We start from the raw sequence: 19,129 nt of genomic DNA, 5'->3' as shown, positions 1-19,129 counted from the left end.
TACCACCCTTACCTTGTCACAACACAACTGATTGGCTCAAACGCATTAAGAAGAAAATAAATTCCACAAATGAATGTTTAACAAGGCACACCTGTTAATTGAAATGCATTCCAGGAGACTACCTCATGAAGCTGGTTGAGAGAATGCCAAGAGTGTGCAAAGCTGTCATCAAGGCAAATGGTGGCTACTTTGAAAAATCTCAAATATAAAATATATTTTGATTTGTTTAACACTTTTTTGGTTACTAAATGATTCCGTATGTGTTATTTCATAGTTTTGATGTCTTCACTATTATTCTACAATGTAGAAAATAGTACAAATAAAGAGAAATCCTTAAATGAGTAGGTGTGTCTAAACGTTTTACTGGTACTGTATATTATCACCATTATTGTTATATTATCACCATTGTTGTTGTTATTATCATCATTATTGCTATATTATCACCATTGTTGTTGAATATATTATCACCATAATTGTTATATTATCACCATTGTTGTTGTTATATTATCACCATTACTGTTATATTATCACCATTGTTGTTGAATATATTATCACCATTATTGTTATATTTTCACCTTTTTTGTTTTCCCAGTATATTTTGGGGACACTATTTTCCTGTGACTATTTGGGATTAAAAGCTTTTTATAAACAAAGTGACAAGCTATTGTCAACCATGTATTTTTAACATACACTTAGTGTACAAAATATTTAAAAGACACCTGCTATTTCCATGACATAGACTGACCAGGTGAATCCAGGTGAAAGCTATGATCCCTTATTGATGTCACTTGTTAAATCCACTTCAGTCAGAGTAGATGAAGAGGAGTACAGATTAAAGAAGGATTTTAAAGCCTTGAAACAATTGAGACAAAGGTGCCTTTGAACGGGGTATGGTAGTAGGTGCCCGGCGAACCAGTTTGTGTCAAGAACTGCAATGCTGCTGAGTTTTTCATGCTCAACAGTTTCCCGTGTGTATCAAGAATGGTCCACCACCCAAAGGACATCCGGCCAACTTGACTCAACTGTGGGAAGCATTGGAGTCAACATGGGCCAGTATCCCTGTGGAACGCTTTCAACACCTTGTAGAGTCCATGCCTTGATCAATTGAGGCAGTTCTGAGGGCAAGGGGGGGGGGGGGCAACTCAATATTAGAAAGGTGTTCTTAATGTTTTGTACACTCAGTGTATATCAGTCAAGTTATTATCAGCACAGAACAGTTTGTGTCGAGGACTGACTATTGCAAACACCCAGGAATAGTGGAAATGTGGTTATCACTGTCAGATACTGAGACTCAATTTCAGTATTCCCTTAAAGAAGACCAACAAAAGAATGCCCAAATGCAGAACATTTTGTAGAAAATAATGTGGAAAAGCCAACTGAATTTCCAACCAGGTGTTTTGTGTATGGAGGGCTTCACCACTTTGTAAAACTTTGGCCCAACTCTTCATCTCATTACCTTATGAATCAGCGGGGATATAAAAAATAAAAAATAAACTTTCCCCATAAGTCAATTACCAAAACACTCAGTTCAAACGCAAACAACAGACGGCAAAATAATGAAGCACCTTTTCAAAACCACAGGGTCCATCTCTGGCATGAGTGTTGTGCTCCCATGCTCCTGGTCCTATAGCCTGTAAAGGAGACCCAGTCAAAGGCTGGCCTGGAGGGTCTCATGCTGTTTCCACATTGTACCCCGGGCCTCCCCACAGCAGTGGCCCACATGGGAAAGCTGGCCAGGCGGTGGGATAAACCAATTACCCCCCAGATGGAGGGGACTCCTGCCGGCACACCATCCGAGGGGCTCACGGCCTCCCGCTTCCAGGCGCTCCTGGAAAACCCCGGGACGTCGTTCCCTCAGAGTCCGGCTGGAGAATTCCCAAAGATGGGAATTGTGTGACCTCAAAACCCCGGAGAGTAGACAATATTCAGCTCGGTGGTGACTTGGTGAGGGAGATCTGTGTTTGAAAATATACTTTTTTGGAGACTTTAGGAGATATGAGTTAGAGTTGAGAGGGGTTCATAATTTTTTCACACCACAGTTTTGCATTTAATAGTATTTAAAATGTTGGTTAAAACGCTATGCCATTTAGGGTTTTTCAAGGGTGCTTTTCTAAGACAAATGTCCTGCCTGAGTCGGCGAACAGCAAACATAGTGGATTTTAGCAGGTTAATCTTATAGGTTTAACCTTAACCTCATCAAGTGGGAGGAGAAGAAAGAGGAAAGTGAGAGAAAGCAAAAAATAGTGAAGAGAGGAAGCCTAGGGGATTATAGTATCGGGAGTTATTATGATCAAAACCTCACGAAGAAACTAAGTTTGACAATAACTGGATGAACCGGAAGGATAAGAGAAGAGAGACAGAAAGAAATAGATGTCACGCCCTGGCCTTAGTTATCTTTGTTTTCTTTATTATTTTAGTTAGGTCAGGGTGTGACATGGGGGGATGTTTGTGTTTTTTGTCTAGTCTAGGGTGTGTGTATTGTCTAGGGGGTTTTGGTAGAGTTCATGGGGTTGTGTTCAGTGTAGGTGTTTATGTAAGTCTATGGTTGCCTGGATTGGTTCTCAATTAGAGACAGCTGTCTATCGTTGTCTCTGATTGAGAGTCATATTTAGGCAGCCATAGGCATTAGGTAGGTTGTGGGTAATTGTCTATGTTTGACGTTAGTAGCGTGTGTCTGCACTTTCGTTTGTTAGCGTCACTGTTGTTTTGTCTAGTTTGTATTAGTGTTCGTTTCATCTTCAAATAAATAGAATATGTATTTATATCACGCTGCGCCTTGGTCCTCTCTTTCACCTAAAGACGATCGTGACAATAGAAGAGAGATGGAAAGAGAAGATAGATAGAAAGAAAGAGGAGAGATAGAAAGAGAAGATAGAAAGAGAACAGAGATATTAAGAGAAGATAGAAAGAGAACAGAGATAGAAAGAGAAGATAGAAAGAGAACAGCGATAGAAAGAGGAGATAGAAAGAGAAGATAGAAAGAGAACAGAGGTAGAAAGAGAAGAGAAAAAGAACAGCGATAGAAAGAGGAGATAGAAAGAGAACAGAGATATTAAGAGGAGCTAGAAAGAGAACAGAGATAGAAAGAGAACAGAGATATTAAGAGGAGCTAGAAAGAGAACAGAGATATTAAGAGGAGCTAGAAAGAGAACAGAGATAGAAAGAGGAGAGAGATAGAAAGAGAACAGCGATAGAAAGAGGAGATAGAAAGAGAACAGAGATATTAAGAGGAGATAGAAAGAGAACAGAGATAGAAAGAGAACAGTGATAGAAAGAGGAGAGTGATAGAAAGAGGAGATAGAAAGAGAACAGAGATATTAAGAGGAGATAGAAAGAGAACAGAGATAGAAAGAGAACAGTGATAGAAAGAGGAGAGTGATAGAAAGAGGAGATAGAAATAGAACAGAGATAGAAAGAGAACAGTGATAGAAAGAGGAGAGCGATAGAAAGAGAACAGTGATAGAAAGAGGAGAGAGATAGAAAGAGAACAGCGATAGAAAGAGGAGATAGAAAGAGAACAGAGATATTAAGAGGCGATAGAAAGAGAAGAGAAAGAGAACAGCGATAGAAAGAGAGAGATAGAAAGAAAACAGAGATAGAAAGAGAAGAGAAAGAGAACAGAGATAGAAAGAGAAGATAGAAAGAGAACAGAGATAGAAAGAGGAGATAGAAAGAGAACAGAGATAGGATGAAAGAAAGAAAGAAAGAAAGAAAGAAAGAAAGAACGAAGGAAAGAAAGAGAAAGGGTTAAAAGATAGAGGAGATAGAGTTGATCTTGGTGGATAAAGTGACCGGTCTAATGGCTTGAAATTACCCCCTTGGATTCATGAGGCCCAGTGGTTCCTGGCTAACAGCGTCTGTGACAATGATCATTATGTCTGTCGGGGCCTTGTCACCGTGGGCCCATTGTGGGGGCCCCATTCAGCCCACAGTCATTTACACTTTCATTGGCAGCTATTTAGTCCCAATAAAACGTTTAACACAGCAATTTGTGAATCCTGCTCAGCCAAGTAGACGTGTGGAATAGGCATAAAAAGGAGTCGCTTTAAAAGTCAATGAATTGTTCCATCTTTTTGGGGGAGGGGCAAGGGGAGGGAACTTAGATTTTTGGGGCCTAAAAGTCCCCCTCCCACCTCTGCTCACTCTGCTTCCCAGGCTGTGATCGGGGAGCAACAGCCCCAAAAGAATAGACTGATTCAGCCTACTCATTTTCTGTCCCCATCTTAGCCATTTGTATATCATTTTACGCTGAGTTATTCCATTAACATTAGCACTGCATATAATTAGGCCGGTATAGGATGCAGTGGAAAAGGGCCAAAGTAGAAACTTGTTGGACAGTTGGCTCTAAACTCCCATTCCCCTATAAAACAGAGATTATGCACTGTGTTGCATATGGATGGGGGTATAACATCCCATTTAAGCCTATTCCATACCAGATATATCAAAAGACACAAAAGCCTTGTGCTTTTAGATGCTGGTCTTTAGGAGGGGTTCATGTCTCTGGACTTTACTATTCATGTCTCTGTTGTGAAACACTCTATAGACCACAGCTAGATGGACTGGATAGACTAAATACAAATCTATATTAAGAATTTGCATTCAGACGCAGGTTGTAATACTTTTAAAATTCAGATTTTAAATGGATCGTTTTCTATCACTAGGGTTATTTGAGGCCATATTAATAAGCTCCTTGAACATTGGCCATTAACTATCTATTAAGTATTTATTAACTCTTATCTAAAAAAATCCACCTTCAACACTGCTGAGATTGCTAAGAAAAAGAGCCCAAACTATGTACCTCTGCAGTCTAATAAAGACTCCCACATTCATCACCTCAGCTTTCTATCTGTCTGTCTGGTCCACAGTTTGCTGAGCTAGCAAGACTGGCAATACTAATGTGATACAATATGTTATAGTGCCTTGAGTTTTGTCTTCAGCATCTTCTGAGACGTGAGTCTAAATCCCACTGCTTCCATCTAAAGCACAGGTCTGTTGAATGTGGCTGATGAAGGACAGAGGGTCTGAGACATATAATCAATCTTAAAGCTGAAGAAAAATGGTCTTCTTCATTCACTATCCCAGCAGCTCTGTAAAACCCCAATCTGTCTGCGTCACTCAGTCCACTGACTTCCCACAATAGAGCAGGAGGGGCTGCCACGCCCAGGCTAACACTGAGGGGAGGCCTGGTGGTTGGGGGGCAGAGGTGAGGGGGTTTGGGGTTGACATCCCCTCATCTTTCAAACTCTCCCTCTAATGCTTACGGTTGTCTAACGCGTAATGCCAAAAGCTCATTGAGTGAAATGAAAAATGCATCTGTACCACATGTTTGACAGTATTGTTTTAATAGACAATAGATACAATAGTGCAATAGATGTTTTTGTCATTTAAAGGTGTTGCAGAAAATTGTAATGCAAATATTCATGATCATTATTTCCTACAGGAGGAGCTATTTTCAGCAAATATTTTCTCATAACGCTCAAGAACCACAATAAAGAATGTTATGAAGAACAAAATAAATCTCTTGTTCAAAAGTTTAAGTAATTGCTTGAAAGTGCATTTCAAGTCAGTCAAAAAAGTACACAAGAAATCCCCACAAACATTGCTTATATATTTGGCAATAAATGGTAATCAAACTGAGGGTTTGCACCTTCACTGTAGCATCATCCCATACCCTGTAATAAAACCAGAATGATACAATCAATATGTAAATCATCAAATCCTTGTGAATTTACACAACATTTAATTTACATTACAATAACATATTTCAAAACCTATTGTACAAAGGAATAAACAAGACCACATAAAACCTCTAACAACAATCAGACATTAAATTCATATGATTTCCTGCCACAGTAGTTCAGAGGACACCTCTCACGCCGAGACCCTGAAGTGAGCAGCAGTTGGTGTGGGGAGAGACAAAGCGTGAAGCAGCAGTCTAACCATTTTTAGTCTCTGGGAGCTGTGGGCGTTGAGAAGAGAGACAAAGGGCCAGGCTCTCTAAGCCTTTCCCTGCTGGGGCCGGCAGGGGCCCCTCTAGTGCTGCCTGGATGGGTCCCCTGTGGGCCCCTGCCCTGGGCCTTGTACTCCTTGTGCTCTACAAGTGCTCCAACAGATTTGTCCCTGCTGGTGTTGTGAGCGGTATAGAATCAGGAGGAGTAGAAGGGACAACATCTCTCAAACCGCTGTGGTCGTGAGGAACTCATCTCGCTCGCTTGCTGCCACGGCGACATAATCTCTACCACGCCAACTGGGGTAGAAAGAAGAGACTCAATGTGTTCCATTTAAGAAAATAAACCCTACCTACAGGTCAAAGGGCTCATGGATCACCACTAGGAAATGGGACACACCCTCAGTCCAGCGGGAACTCACAGGGGTTCTGGCGAGCCGCCCAAGCTGATTGGTAGAGGGACATGAAGTCTTTATAGCGGGGGGCACAACCCAGCCAGGCCTCCCCAAAGTGTTCTGTCCCTGTGAATAGGAACTCTCCGCCCCCAGGCTTTACGTGACACTGTAACAGTGTGTGGATGTGACCGTGCCATGAGGAACTGGAACCGGGAACCCCTATGGTGCCAGTGTGGCGCTCAAACACCCCGCTACGCTGCCGGTACACCCTCCCCTCTGAGACCTCCACCAACGATGTCTGCCGCTCAGCATTGTGGGATACGCTCCTGATGGAGCCGCGAACCACTGGAGGGGCAGAGGAGGGGACTAACATTAGAGACGGTTTTCAGTCATCCCAATCATTTATGGTTATGTTTTATTGTAATGAAAACCAATTAATATGAACAGAAAGATGAGAAATGTATCAATTAAACAGCCACCAATACAGTATGATTCAGCTGATCTAAATTGTTGTGTGCATTTCAATAACGTGTTTTTTTAAAGCGGCCAAGAGGGAAATTAAAAAGTTAACAGGATCTTGCTGTGTGAGTATGTGTGTCTCCACATCCCCCACACTCTCTCACTCCTCTCTGTCTCCACATCCCCCATTCACTCTCACTCCTCTCTGTCTCCACATCCCCCACACTCTCTCACTCCTCTCTTTCTCCACATCCCCCACTCACTCTCACTCCTCTCTGTCTCCACATCCCCCACTCACTCTCCCTCCTCAGTCTCCACATCCCCCACTCACTCTCCCTCCTCAGTCTCCACATCCCCCACTCACTCTCACTCCTCTCTGTCTCCACATCCCCCATTCACTCTCACTCCTCTCTGTCTCCACATCCCCCACACTCTCTCACTCCTCTCTGTCTCCACATCCCCCACTCACTCTCACTCCTCTCTGTCTCCACATCCCCCACTCACTCTCACTCCTCTCTGTCTCCACATCCCCCACACTCTCTCACTCCTCTCTGTCTCCACATCCCCCATTCACTCTCACTCCTCTCTGTCTCCACATCCCCCACTCACTCTCACTCCTCAGTCTCCACATCCCCCACTCACTCTCACTCCTCTCTGTCTCCACATCCCCCACTCACTCTCACTCCTCTCTGTCTCCACATCCCCCACTCACTCTCACTCCTCTCTGTCTCCACATCCCCCACTCACTCTCACTCCTCTCTGTCTCCACATCCCCCATTCACTCTCACTCCTCTCTGTCTCCACATCCCCCACACTCTCTCACTCCTCTCTGTCTCCACATCCCCCACTCAATCTCACTCCTCTCTGTCTCCACATACCCCACTCACTCTCCCTCTTCTCTGTCTCCACATCCCCCACTCACTCTCACTCCTCTCTGTCTCCACATCCCCCACACTCTCTCACCCCTCTCTGTCTCCACATCCCCCATTCACTCTCACTCCTCTCTGTCTCCACATCCCCCACTCACTCTCACTCCTCTCTGTCTCCACATCCCCCACTCACTCTCCCTCCTCTCTGTCTCCACATCCTCCACTCACTCTCCCTCCTCTCTGTCTCCACATCCCCCACTCACTCTCCCTCCTCTCTGTCTCCACATCCCCCACTCACTCTCCCTCCTCTCTGTCTCCCCATCCCCCACTCACTCTCACTACTCTCTGTCTCCCCATCCCCCACTCACTCTCAATACTCTCTGTCTCCACATCCCCCACTCACTCTCCCTCTTCTCTGTCTCCACATCCCCCACTCACTCTCACTCCTCTCAGCCTCCACATCCCCCACTCACTCTCCCTCCTTCCTCTCAGTCTCCACATCCCCCACTCACTCTCCCTCCCTCCTCTCAGTCTCCACATCCCCCACTCACTCTCCCTCTTCTCTGTTTCCACATCCCCCACTCACTCTCACTCCTCAGTCTCCACATCCCCCACTCACTCTCCCTCCTCAGTCTCCACATCCCCCACTCACTCTCCCTCCTCAGTCTCCACATCACCCACTCACTCTCCCTCCTCAGTCTCCACATCCCCCACTCACTCTCCCTCCTCAGTCTCCACATCCCCCACTCACTCTCCCTCCTCAGTCTCCACATCCCCCACTCACTCTCCCTCCTCAGTCTCCACATCCCCCACTCACTCTCCCTCCTCAGTCTACACATCCCCCACTCACTCTCCCTCCTCAGTCTCCACATCCCCCACTCACTCTCCCTCCTCAGTCTCCACATCCCCCACTCACTCTCCCTCCTCAGTCTCCACATCCCCCACTCCCTCTCCCTCCTCAGTCTCCACATCCCCCACTCACTCTCCCTCCTCAGTCTCCACATCCCCCACTCACTCTCCCTCCTCAGTCTCCACATTCCCCACTCACTCTCCCTCCTCAGTCTCCACATCCCCCACTCACTCTCCCTCCTCAGTCTCCACATCCCCCACTCACTCTCCCTCCTCAGTCTCCACATCCCCCATTCACTCTCCCTCCTCAGTCTCCACATCCCCCACTCACTCTCCCTCCTCAGTCTCCACATCCCCCACTCACTCTCCCTCCTCAGTCTCCACATCCCCCATTCACTCTCCCTCCTCAGTCTCCACATCCCCCACTCACTCCTCAGTCTCCACATCCCCCACTCACTCCTCAGTCTCCACATCTCCCACTCACTCTCACTCCTCAGTCTCCACATCCCCCACTCACTCTCACTCCTCAGTCTCCACATCCCCCACTCACTCCTCAGTCTCCACATCCCCCACTCACTCCTCAGTCTCCACATCCCCCACTCACTCTCCCTCCTCAGTCTCCACATCCCCCACTCACTCTCACTCCTCAGTCTCCACATCCCCCATTCATTCTCCCTCCTCAGTCTCCACATGCCCCACTCACTCCTCAGTCTCCACATCCCCCACTCACTCCTCAGTCTCCACATCCCCCACTCACTCTCACTCCTCAGTCTCCACATCCCCCACTCACTCTCCCTCCTCTCTGTCTCCACATACCCCACCTTCTCTCACTCCTGTCTCCACATCCCCCACTCACTCGCCCTCCCTCCTCTCAGTCTCCACATCCCCCACTCACTCTCCCTCTTCTCTGTTTCCACATCCCCCACTCACTCTCACTCCTCAGTCTCCACATCCCCCACTCACTCTCCCTCCTCAGTCTCCACATCCCCCACTCACTCTCCCTCCTCTCTGTCTCCACATCCCCCACTCACTCTCCCTCTTCTCTGTTTCCACATCCCCCACTCACTCTCACTCCTCAGTCTCCACATCCCCCACTCACTCTCACTCCTCAGTGTCCACATCCCCCACTCACTCTCACTCCTCAGTCTCCACATCCCCCACTCACTCTCCCTCCTCAGTCTCCACATCCCCCACTCACTCCTCAGTCTCCACATCCCCCACTCACTCCTCAGTCTCCACATCCCCCACTCACTCTCACTCCTCAGTCTCCACATCCCCCATTCATTCTCCCTCCTCAGTCTCCACATGCCCCACTCACTCCTCAGTCTCCACATCCCCCACTCACTCCTCAGTCTCCACATCCCCCACTCACTCTCACTCCTCAGTCTCCACATCCCCCACTCACTCTCCCTCCTCTCTGTCTCCACATACCCCACCTTCTCTCACTCCTGTCTCCACATCCCCCACTCACTCGCCCTCCCTCCTCTCAGTCTCCACATCCCCCACTCACTCTCCCTCTTCTCTGTTTCCACATCCCCCACTCACTCTCACTCCTCAGTCTCCACATCCCCCACTCACTCTCCCTCCTCAGTCTCCACATCCCCCACTCACTCTCCCTCCTCTCTGTCTCCACATCCCCCACTCACTCTCCCTCTTCTCTGTTTCCACATCCCCCACTCACTCTCACTCCTCAGTCTCCACATCCCCCACTCACTCTCACTCCTCAGTGTCCACATCCCCCACTCACTCTCACTCCTCAGTCTCCACATCCCCCACTCACTCTCCCTCCTCAGTCTCCACATCCCCCACTCACTCCTCAGTCTCCACATCCCCCACTCACTCCTCAGTCTCCACATCCCCCACTCACTCTCACTCCTCAGTCTCCACATCCCCCATTCACTCTCCCTCCTCTCTGTCTCCACATACCCCACCTTCTCTCACTCCTGTCTCCACATCCCCCACTCACTCTCCCTCCCTCCTCTCAGTCTCCACATCCCCCACTCACTCTCCCTCTTCTCTGTTTCCACATCCCCCACTCACTCTCACTCCTCAGTCTCCACATCCCCCACTCACTCTCCCTCCTCAGTCTCCACATCCCCCACTCACTCTCCCTCCTCAGTCTCCACATCCCCCACTCACTCTCCCTCCTCAGTCTCCACATCCCCCACTCACTCTCCCTCCTCAGTCTCCACATCCCCCACTCACTCTCCCTCCTCAGTCTCCACATCCCCCACTCACTCTCCCTCCTCAGTCTCCACATTCCCCACTCACTCTCCCTCCTCAGTCTCCACATCCCCCACTCACTCTCCCTCCTCAGTCTCCACATCCCCCACTCACTCTCCCTCCTCAGTCTCCACATCCCCCATTCACTCTCCCTTCTCAGTCTCCACATCCCCCACTCACTCTCCCTCCTCAGTCTCCACATCCCCCACTCACTCTCCCTCCTCAGTCTCCACATCCCCCATTCACTCTCCCTCCTCAGTCTCCACATCCCCCACTCACTCCTCAGTCTCCACATCCCCCACTCACTCCTCAGTCTCCACATCTCCCACTCACTCTCACTCCTCAGTCTCCACATCCCCCACTCACTCTCACTCCTCAGTCTCCACATCCCCCACTCACTCCTCAGTCTCCACATCCCCCACTCACTCCTCAGTCTCCACATCCCCCACTCACTCTCACTCCTCAGTCTCCACATCCCCCACTCACTCTTACTCCTCAGTCTCCACATCCCCCATTCATTCTCCCTCCTCAGTCTCCACATGCCCCACTCACTCCTCAGTCTCCACATCCCCCACTCACTCCTCAGTCTCCACATCCCCCACTCACTCTCCCTCCTCTCTGTCTCCACATACCCCACCTTCTCTCACTCCTGTCTCCACATCCCCTACTCACTCTCCCTCCCTCCTCTCAGTCTCCACATCCCCCACTCACTCTCCCTCTTCTCTGTTTCCACATCCCCCACTCACTCTCACTCCTCAGTCTCCACATCCCCCACTCACTCTCCCTCCTCAGTCTCCACATCCCCCACTCACTCTCCCTCCTCTCTGTCTCCACATCCCCCACTCACTCTCCCTCTTCTCTGTTTCCACATCCCCCACTCACTCTCACTCCTCAGTCTCCACATCCCCCACTCACTCTCACTCCTCAGTGTCCACATCCCCCACTCACTCTCACTCCTCAGTCTCCACATCCCCCACTCACTCTCACTCCTCAGTGTCCACATCCCCCACTCACTCTCACTCCTCAGTCTCCACATCCCCCACTCACTCTCCCTCCTCAGTCTCCACATCCCCCACTCACTCTCCCTCCTCAGTCTCCACATCCCCCACTCACTCCTCAGTCTCAACATCCCCCACTCACTCCTCAGTCTCCACATCCCCCACTCACTCTCACTCCTCAGTCTCCACATCCCCCATTCACTCTCCCTCCTCTCTGTCTCCACATACCCCACCTTCTCTCACTCCTGTCTCCACATCCCCCACTCACTCTCCCTCCCTCCTCTCAGTCTCCACATCCCCCACTCACTCTCCCTCTTCTCTGTTTCCACATCCCCCACTCACTCTCACTCCTCAGTCTCCACATCCCCCACTCACTCTCCCTCCTCAGTCTCCACATCCCCCACTCACTCTCCCTCCTCAGTCTCCACATCCCCCATTCACTCTCCCTCCTCTCTGTCTCCACATACCCCACCTTCTCTCACTCCTGTCTCCACATCCCCCACTCACTCTCCCTCCCTCCTCTCAGTCTCCACATCCCCCACTCACTCTCCCTCTTCTCTGTTTCCACATCCCCCACTCACTCTCACTCCTCAGTCTCCACATCCCCCACTCACTCTCCCTCCTCAGTCTCCACATCCCCACTCACTCTCCCTCCTCAGTCTCCACATCCCCCATTCACTCTCCCTCCTCAGTCTCCACATCCCCCACTCACTCCTCAGTCTCCACATCCCCCACTCACTCCTCAGTCTCCACATCCCCCACTCACTCTCACTCCTCAGTCTCCACATCCCCCATTCACTCTCCCTCCTCTCTGTCTCCACATACCCCACTCACTCTCACTCCTGTCTCCACATCCCCCACTCACTCTCCCTCCTCAGATCAGGCCCACTACCCCCCCCCCAACACATCCACACAGACACAAAATCTCCTTTCCAACACCCACTCACTCACTCCACCCCAGGCCTTTGTAGCATAAATTAGTGCTGATACCCAGCTGATGAGGGGACAGATTGGGCTACATGGATCTATAGAGAACTAAGGAGATAAGACACAACGAGTCAAAAGCTATAGCTGTTCACCGTTTTTATAAATGTTTGATATAGTATCTAGATTTGTAAATAAGAACAATAATGAATTATTTATGTTCTATTGATACATACCAAAATCACTGCTGCAGATGGCCAGGAGGAGCGCTGTGTCATTGCAGGGACAGCAGCTAGCTGTGGGAGGAGAGAGAGAGAAGTTTAGAGAAAGAGTGTGGGTCTATGCAGAGGAAAGGGACACACATCGCCCTGTGAAGCACCAATGCACATCCTTTCACTTCACTTGACTTATCAAAACTCTCTCTCTAATCATTCTCTCTCTCTCTCTCGGCCCACTCCATACTCTGCATCACCACCCATTTCTCTCTTTCTCTCATATTAACCATCATCATCTACACTTCTTATAGTGATCATCTTACTGGATACTATCACCCTACTGTGAGGGTCCACTTTCAACACTTCAAACCCCACCCAACGCCCTACTGTGATGGTCCACTTTCAACACTTCAGACCACACCCAACACGCTACTGTGAGGGTCCACTTTCAACACTTCAGACCACACCCAACACCCTACTGTGAGGGTCCACTTTCAACACTTCAGACCACACCCAACACCCTACTGTGAGGGTCCACTTTCAACACTTCAGACCACACCCAACACGCTACTGTGAGGGTCCACTTTCAACACTTCAGACCACACCCAACACCCTACTGTGAGGGTCCACTTTCAACACTTCAGACCACACCCAACACGCTACTGTGAGGGTCCACTTTCAACACTTCAGACCACAACTAACACCCTACTGTGAGGGTCCACTTTCAACACTTCAGACCACAACTAACACCCTACTGTGAGGGTCCACTTTCAACACTTCAGACCACACCCAACACCCTACTGTGAGGGTCCACTTTCAACACTTCAGACCACACCCAACACGCTACTGTGAGGGTCCACTTTCAACACTTCAGACCACACCCAACACGCTACTGTGAGGGTCCACTTTCAACACTTCAGACCACACCCAACACCCTACTGTGAGGGTCCACTTTCAACACTTCAGACCACACCCAACACCCTACTGTGAGGGTCCACTTTCAACACTTCAGACCACACCCAACACCCTACTGTGATGGCTGGGCTTGAGACAACTGATTGATGGATGAGGATTACAGACAGCTTGCCACTCCATTGACACACACATACCAGCAGCTCCATCCATCCATCCATCCATCCATCCCTCCTCAGTTCATCCAGACAACAAGCCAAGGGGTCAGATGGAGGAATGTCTGGCATGTGTCTCTACTCCATTCACATCTCCTCCACCATACTAGCACTACCCACACAAATCAAAAGCATTGAGGAGTCTCGACCTCCATGTTTGACTTCTATTGTTTAGCGGTCTAATTGAATGACCCCAGACTGGTGACCCCAATCACTGGTATTCTCCACTGAACTCCTCCACTCTGTCAATATTGGGAGAGAAGGACTCAGACAGACAGACATCACATCATCAGGACAGGAGAATGACATCACCCCATTGAGACAGGCCCACGCACACACACAGAGATGAGGCATCTGTAGAATCCAACAAGTATCTGCTGTCTCCATTGAGATACCCGGGGGCCAATGGCCCTCCGCCACCCTGGTCCCTGCTCCCTGGCTTTGTCCCTCCGGTGGAAATGAGACCACCAGACAAAACAACAGACCGGTCAGCAGCTGCTTCCTAGACCAGGCAAGATTGGATTTGGTCTTTAATTGGATAATTGACTGATTTCTTTGGGCCTCAGTCTCCCCAGCACACCCCTCCACCCACACAGTGAATGAGCCCACCTCTTGTGCCATGTGCTGTGATGCTAGGAGTTTATTGTCTTCTATGATTAAGTTAGAATGTATCAGTGTTTTATTATTGATGCACTTGCTTGGAAATGGTTAAATGAATCAAGAAGATGGGCCTAAAGTAAAAAACACTTCAAAACAACTGAAGGCATGATGATTTGCATTAAGGACACTTGTTGACACTTTCATTCTTCACTGCAATGTTCTTTTTTGACACCAATACAACTGACAAAACATACATCATTTTTTTTATATCAATAAATTATTAGGTCTATTTACAATTGGGATTGCAACTCCAACAAAAGTGTCAAATGAACATCTTATCACCATAGTATACAAATAGAGAATTCGTATTATCTCCAAATGTCAGTGGTGCAAAGTTCTTAAATTCGAATAATTTAACGTAGCCTACTACTTAGGTTGTTTTTTGTGGTATCTGTACTGTACTTTAAATTTTTGACAACTTTTACTTTAACTTCAATACATTCCTAAATAAAATAATGTACTTTTTACTCCTTACATTTTCCCTGACACCCAAAAGTATACGTTACATTTTGAATGGTTAGCAGGACAGTAAAATGGTCCAATACACGCACTTATCAAGAGAACATCCCTGTTCATCCCTACTGCCTCTGATCTGGCAGACTAACTAAACACAAATGCTTCGTTTGTAAATGATGTCTGCGTGTTAGTGTGCTCTATCGATAAATAAGCTTGTGCCGTCTGGTTTGCTTAAAACATAAGCAATTTTTTTTATTATTTATACTTTTACTTTACTTTACTTTTACTTTACTTAAGTATAGTTTTGCAATTACATTTACTTTTGATATTTAAGTAAATTTAAATCCAAATACTTTTAGACTTTTACTCAAGTAGTATTTTACTGGGTGACTTCCTCTTTTACTTAAGTAATTTTATATTAAGGAATCTTTACTTTTACTCAACTATGACAATTGGGTAATTTTTCCACCACTGTCAAATACTCACCCTGCAATACACTTTGGCCGAGGTTGGGCGCAGTGGTCCGATTGCCCAGCAACTCATATCTGAAGCCTACTGCGCGTTGGCTGATATCCCTCTGCGGGTTTGCCAGGAGGAAGATGGCTGGCTTCTGAGGTCCGTCCACCGGGAAACAGAACACCTGCTCCGGCCGCCCTCCATCCGTCATCAACAGGTCCAGTTCCCCAGCCCGCTCGATGTAGACGCTGGCGCCGTTGAAGCTGCGGAACGGTTTGATACAGACCGTTGTGTGGCGCGCAGAGGACAGGTTGGGTTCCAGGACGACCCGAAGCGCCTGGCCCGGGTAGACCCACTCCACCGAACCCTCCGTGCAACGCAGCCGCACCTGCTGCACAGTCCGCGAGTTAGCCTCAGCCTCACACGCCAAACCACTGCAATCCAAGAAGGAGAAGGGTTCAAATGGGCACACTCACTCAGAAAACAATGCAGGTCAGAAAATAATATACGACGAGAGAGATTAGCCTATACTCACAGAGAATACGTATATTAGCCCCCCCCCCCCCCCCCCCCCCCACTCAATCCAAGTGTTAAAACATTTATTGTTTTGGCAAAACCCATTTTGATAGGACAACTGCAAGTAGTGCTATTGCATATTATTGCTTGTTGTTGCAATAATATGCAACAATATGAATACACAATTACCTGAAAACGATTAGGATATTGGTATAAACCAATAATAATCATAAATATTTAGACAACAACGTTTTTAGAACGGCTAAACGCAATCCCAAAGTCAAATACCAGTTTGGAATTCTGGCTACTAAAAAAAAGCATAATCCCTCACCTTCCAGTCCAGTTGCATAGGTCTGCCGCGCAGGGAGACAAACAGCACAGGAACAGTACATAGAGCTGCCCTATACTCGTAGAGTCATTGAACACTGGTCACTTTAATAATGTTTACATACTCTTTTGCCCTTTATATATATATATATTCTGTATTCTAGTCAAGGCTCATCCTATATAACTACTGCTGCACACACCTTTTCTATTCATATACTGTCCATACTGTCTAGTCACACCAACTATTTGTATTCCGGACTCTCATTGCTCGCTCTGATATTTCTACATATCTTGTTTTCCTCCTTCTTTTTCCTTTTTAGATTATATTAGTTATTTTTTTATACTTTTAAAAAGTATTATTATTATATATTTTATTGTTAGTTATTACTGCACTGCTGGAGGTAGTAACAGAAGAATTTCGCTGCACCCACGATAACATCTGCAAATCTGTGTATGCGACCAATACATTTTGATTTGATTTAATGATTTATATTTTTAAATAAGCTGTCAATCAACAGAACCTGACCTCTCAACAAAACAACATCTGGAAGGGCATAACAAATCAAATCAAATCAAAGTTTATTTGTCACATGCGCCGAATACAACATATGTAGACCTTACTGTGAAATGCTTACTTACAAGCCCTTAACCAACAGTGGTCATTTGATTCATTGTTCAGCAGTCTTATGGCTTGGGGCTAGAAGCTGTTAAGGAGCCTTTTGGTCCTAGACTTGGCGCTCTGGTACCGCTTGCTGTGCGGTAGCAGAAAAAACTGTCTATGACTTGGTGTCTATGAGTCTCTGACAATCTTTTGGGCTTTCCTCTGACACCGCCTAGTATATAGGTCCTGGATGGCAGGAAGCTTGGCCCCAGTGATGTACTGGGCCGTACGCACTACTTTCTGTAGCGCCTTACGGTCAGATGCCGAGCAGTTGCCATACCAGGCGTTGATGCAACCGGTCAGGATGCTCTCGATGGTGCAGCTGTAGAACCTTCTGAGGATCTGGGGACCCATGCCAAATCTTTTCAGTCTCCTGAGGAGGAAAATATGTTGTTGTGCCCTCTTAACGACTGTCTTGGTGTGTTTGGACCATGATAGTTCATTGGTAATGTGGACACCAAGGAACTTGAAACTCTCGACCCGCTCCACTACAGCCCCGTCGATGTTAATGGGGGCCTGTTCGGCCCGCCTTTTCCTGTAGTCCACGATCAGAGCCTTTGTCTTGCTCACATTGAGGGAGAGGTTTTTGTTCTGGCACCACACTACCAGGTCTCTGACTTCCTCCCTATAGGCTGTCTCATCGTTGTCGGTGATCAGGCCTACCACTGTTGTGTCGTCAGCAAACTTAATGATGGTGTTGGAGTCGTGTTTGGCCACACTGTTGTGGGTGAACAGGGAGTACAGGAGGGGACTAAGTACACAGCCCTGAGTGGCCCCAGTGTTGAGGATCAGCGTGGCAGATGTGTTGTTGCCTACCCTTACCACCTGGGGGCGGCCCTTCAGGAAGTCCAGGATCCAGTTGCAGAGGGAGGTGTTTAGTCTCAGCTGTTACCTTGTGGTAACAGCCATCATTCTATTGATATACCAACATTTTTTAACACTTACATTTGTATTACATGATCTATTAAATACTTTAATTGTCTTATTAAATTGACTTCAACTCTGTTAGTTGTCGGTAATCTGCCACTGTGGCCGTGGTCACTGAGTTCAGGTCCATTCTGACGTTCAAGGTATTTCTTATAACTGACCCTATGTGGTCCTCCCCCCACTCCTCTCTTCATGATGTGGTGTGGGCGTGTGGCGTATCTCATCCACAACCTAATCTAGTAAAACAACCTACAGATTGAAACGGCTAGCACAGATAATCCAGGCTCGTGGTGTTTCTGAGCAGGGGTCCTGTCCAAGTGGTGGGGCTCTTCAGCCTTATAGTAGTCGATAAGTACTGTTACTATACAAGAGGCACACTCCACAGGTGCAGCTCGGGTAAAGCTATAACAACCACATTTTTATCAGCCAACTTACCTGTCAACTTTATTAAAGACTAACTGTCAGATAAATCAATGAAACCGGTCATTTAAGTATGAATCAGAAAATTCAACTCTGGTTCAAAAAGTGAAGAGTTTGAAGGTATTTACTTATTTGTAATGGAATGTCTTCCTTCAATGGGATAGTTTATTTTAAAAGGGATAGTTCAGCGATGTTACATAATGATATTTGTTTACATACCTTGAAAGTAGTCTAGAGACAAAAAAAATGCTAAATGCTATGGCGAAAATGCTAATTAGCAGTAATACGCAGCATTCTAAAAAGTATGTTTTATTCTCGACGACTTCTATTCCGTTGCTACTACTGTTATGTAATTGGCAATTAGTTTTAGTTGCAGACATTGTCTTACGTCAGATGGCATCACTCCCACACGACGATTGGCCCTCAACCCATCAGTGCAGGCAGAATCGACACACTATCTGACGTAAGACACTGAGTTTCAGGTGCAAATGTTACATATTGGCTCAATGTTAAATGGTCTAATCGTTCGACATTGATATTAACCTCGTTATTTATTTGTCTTCTGATACTTGTATGTATTTCTGTCTTGGTGGGGGAGTAGTTTATTGAGTTTGATTATGAAATATGTCATCTTAGGCACAAATATGTCACTACCTTGGAGAGTGAATTTCAAGTTTCTACATATAGTGCTAAATGGAGG

General features: G+C 47.1%; 1 protein-coding gene across 1 annotated transcript; it reads right to left on the bottom strand.

Moving 5' to 3' along the window:
- Positions 1 to 6,349: 6,349 nt before the first annotated feature.
- LOC120044080 (meteorin-like protein) lies at positions 6,350 to 17,991 on the bottom strand. The gene is made up of 4 exons (XM_038988668.1): positions 17,975 to 17,991; positions 15,609 to 16,012; positions 12,901 to 12,960; positions 6,350 to 6,687 (listed from the first exon to the last, which is right to left on the bottom strand). The coding sequence occupies exons 1-4, from the start codon at positions 17,989 to 17,991 to the stop codon at positions 6,350 to 6,352; spliced, it is 819 nt and encodes a 272-aa protein (XP_038844596.1).
- Between the last annotated feature and the right edge of the window lie 1,138 nt (positions 17,992 to 19,129).

Source organism: Salvelinus namaycush, chromosome 3 (genome assembly GCF_016432855.1).
Source record: "Salvelinus namaycush isolate Seneca chromosome 3, SaNama_1.0, whole genome shotgun sequence".
NCBI classification, from domain to species: Eukaryota; Metazoa; Chordata; class Actinopteri; order Salmoniformes; family Salmonidae; genus Salvelinus; species Salvelinus namaycush.
The sequence above is the reverse complement of the archived record's forward strand: the minus strand, read 5'-3'. Positions and strand labels throughout refer to the sequence as shown.

Excerpts from the sequence above, each read along its gene's own strand:
- LOC120044080 (XM_038988668.1), bottom strand. Across the intron at positions 12,961-15,608 it reads CGGCCAAAGTGTATTGCAGG|CTAGCTGCTGTCCCTGCAAT; the intron begins GTGAGTATTTGA and ends CTCCTCCCACAG. Across the intron at positions 6,688-12,900 it reads CATCTGCAGCAGTGATTTTG|TGGTTCGCGGCTCCATCAGG; the intron begins GTATGTATCAAT and ends CTGCCCCTCCAG.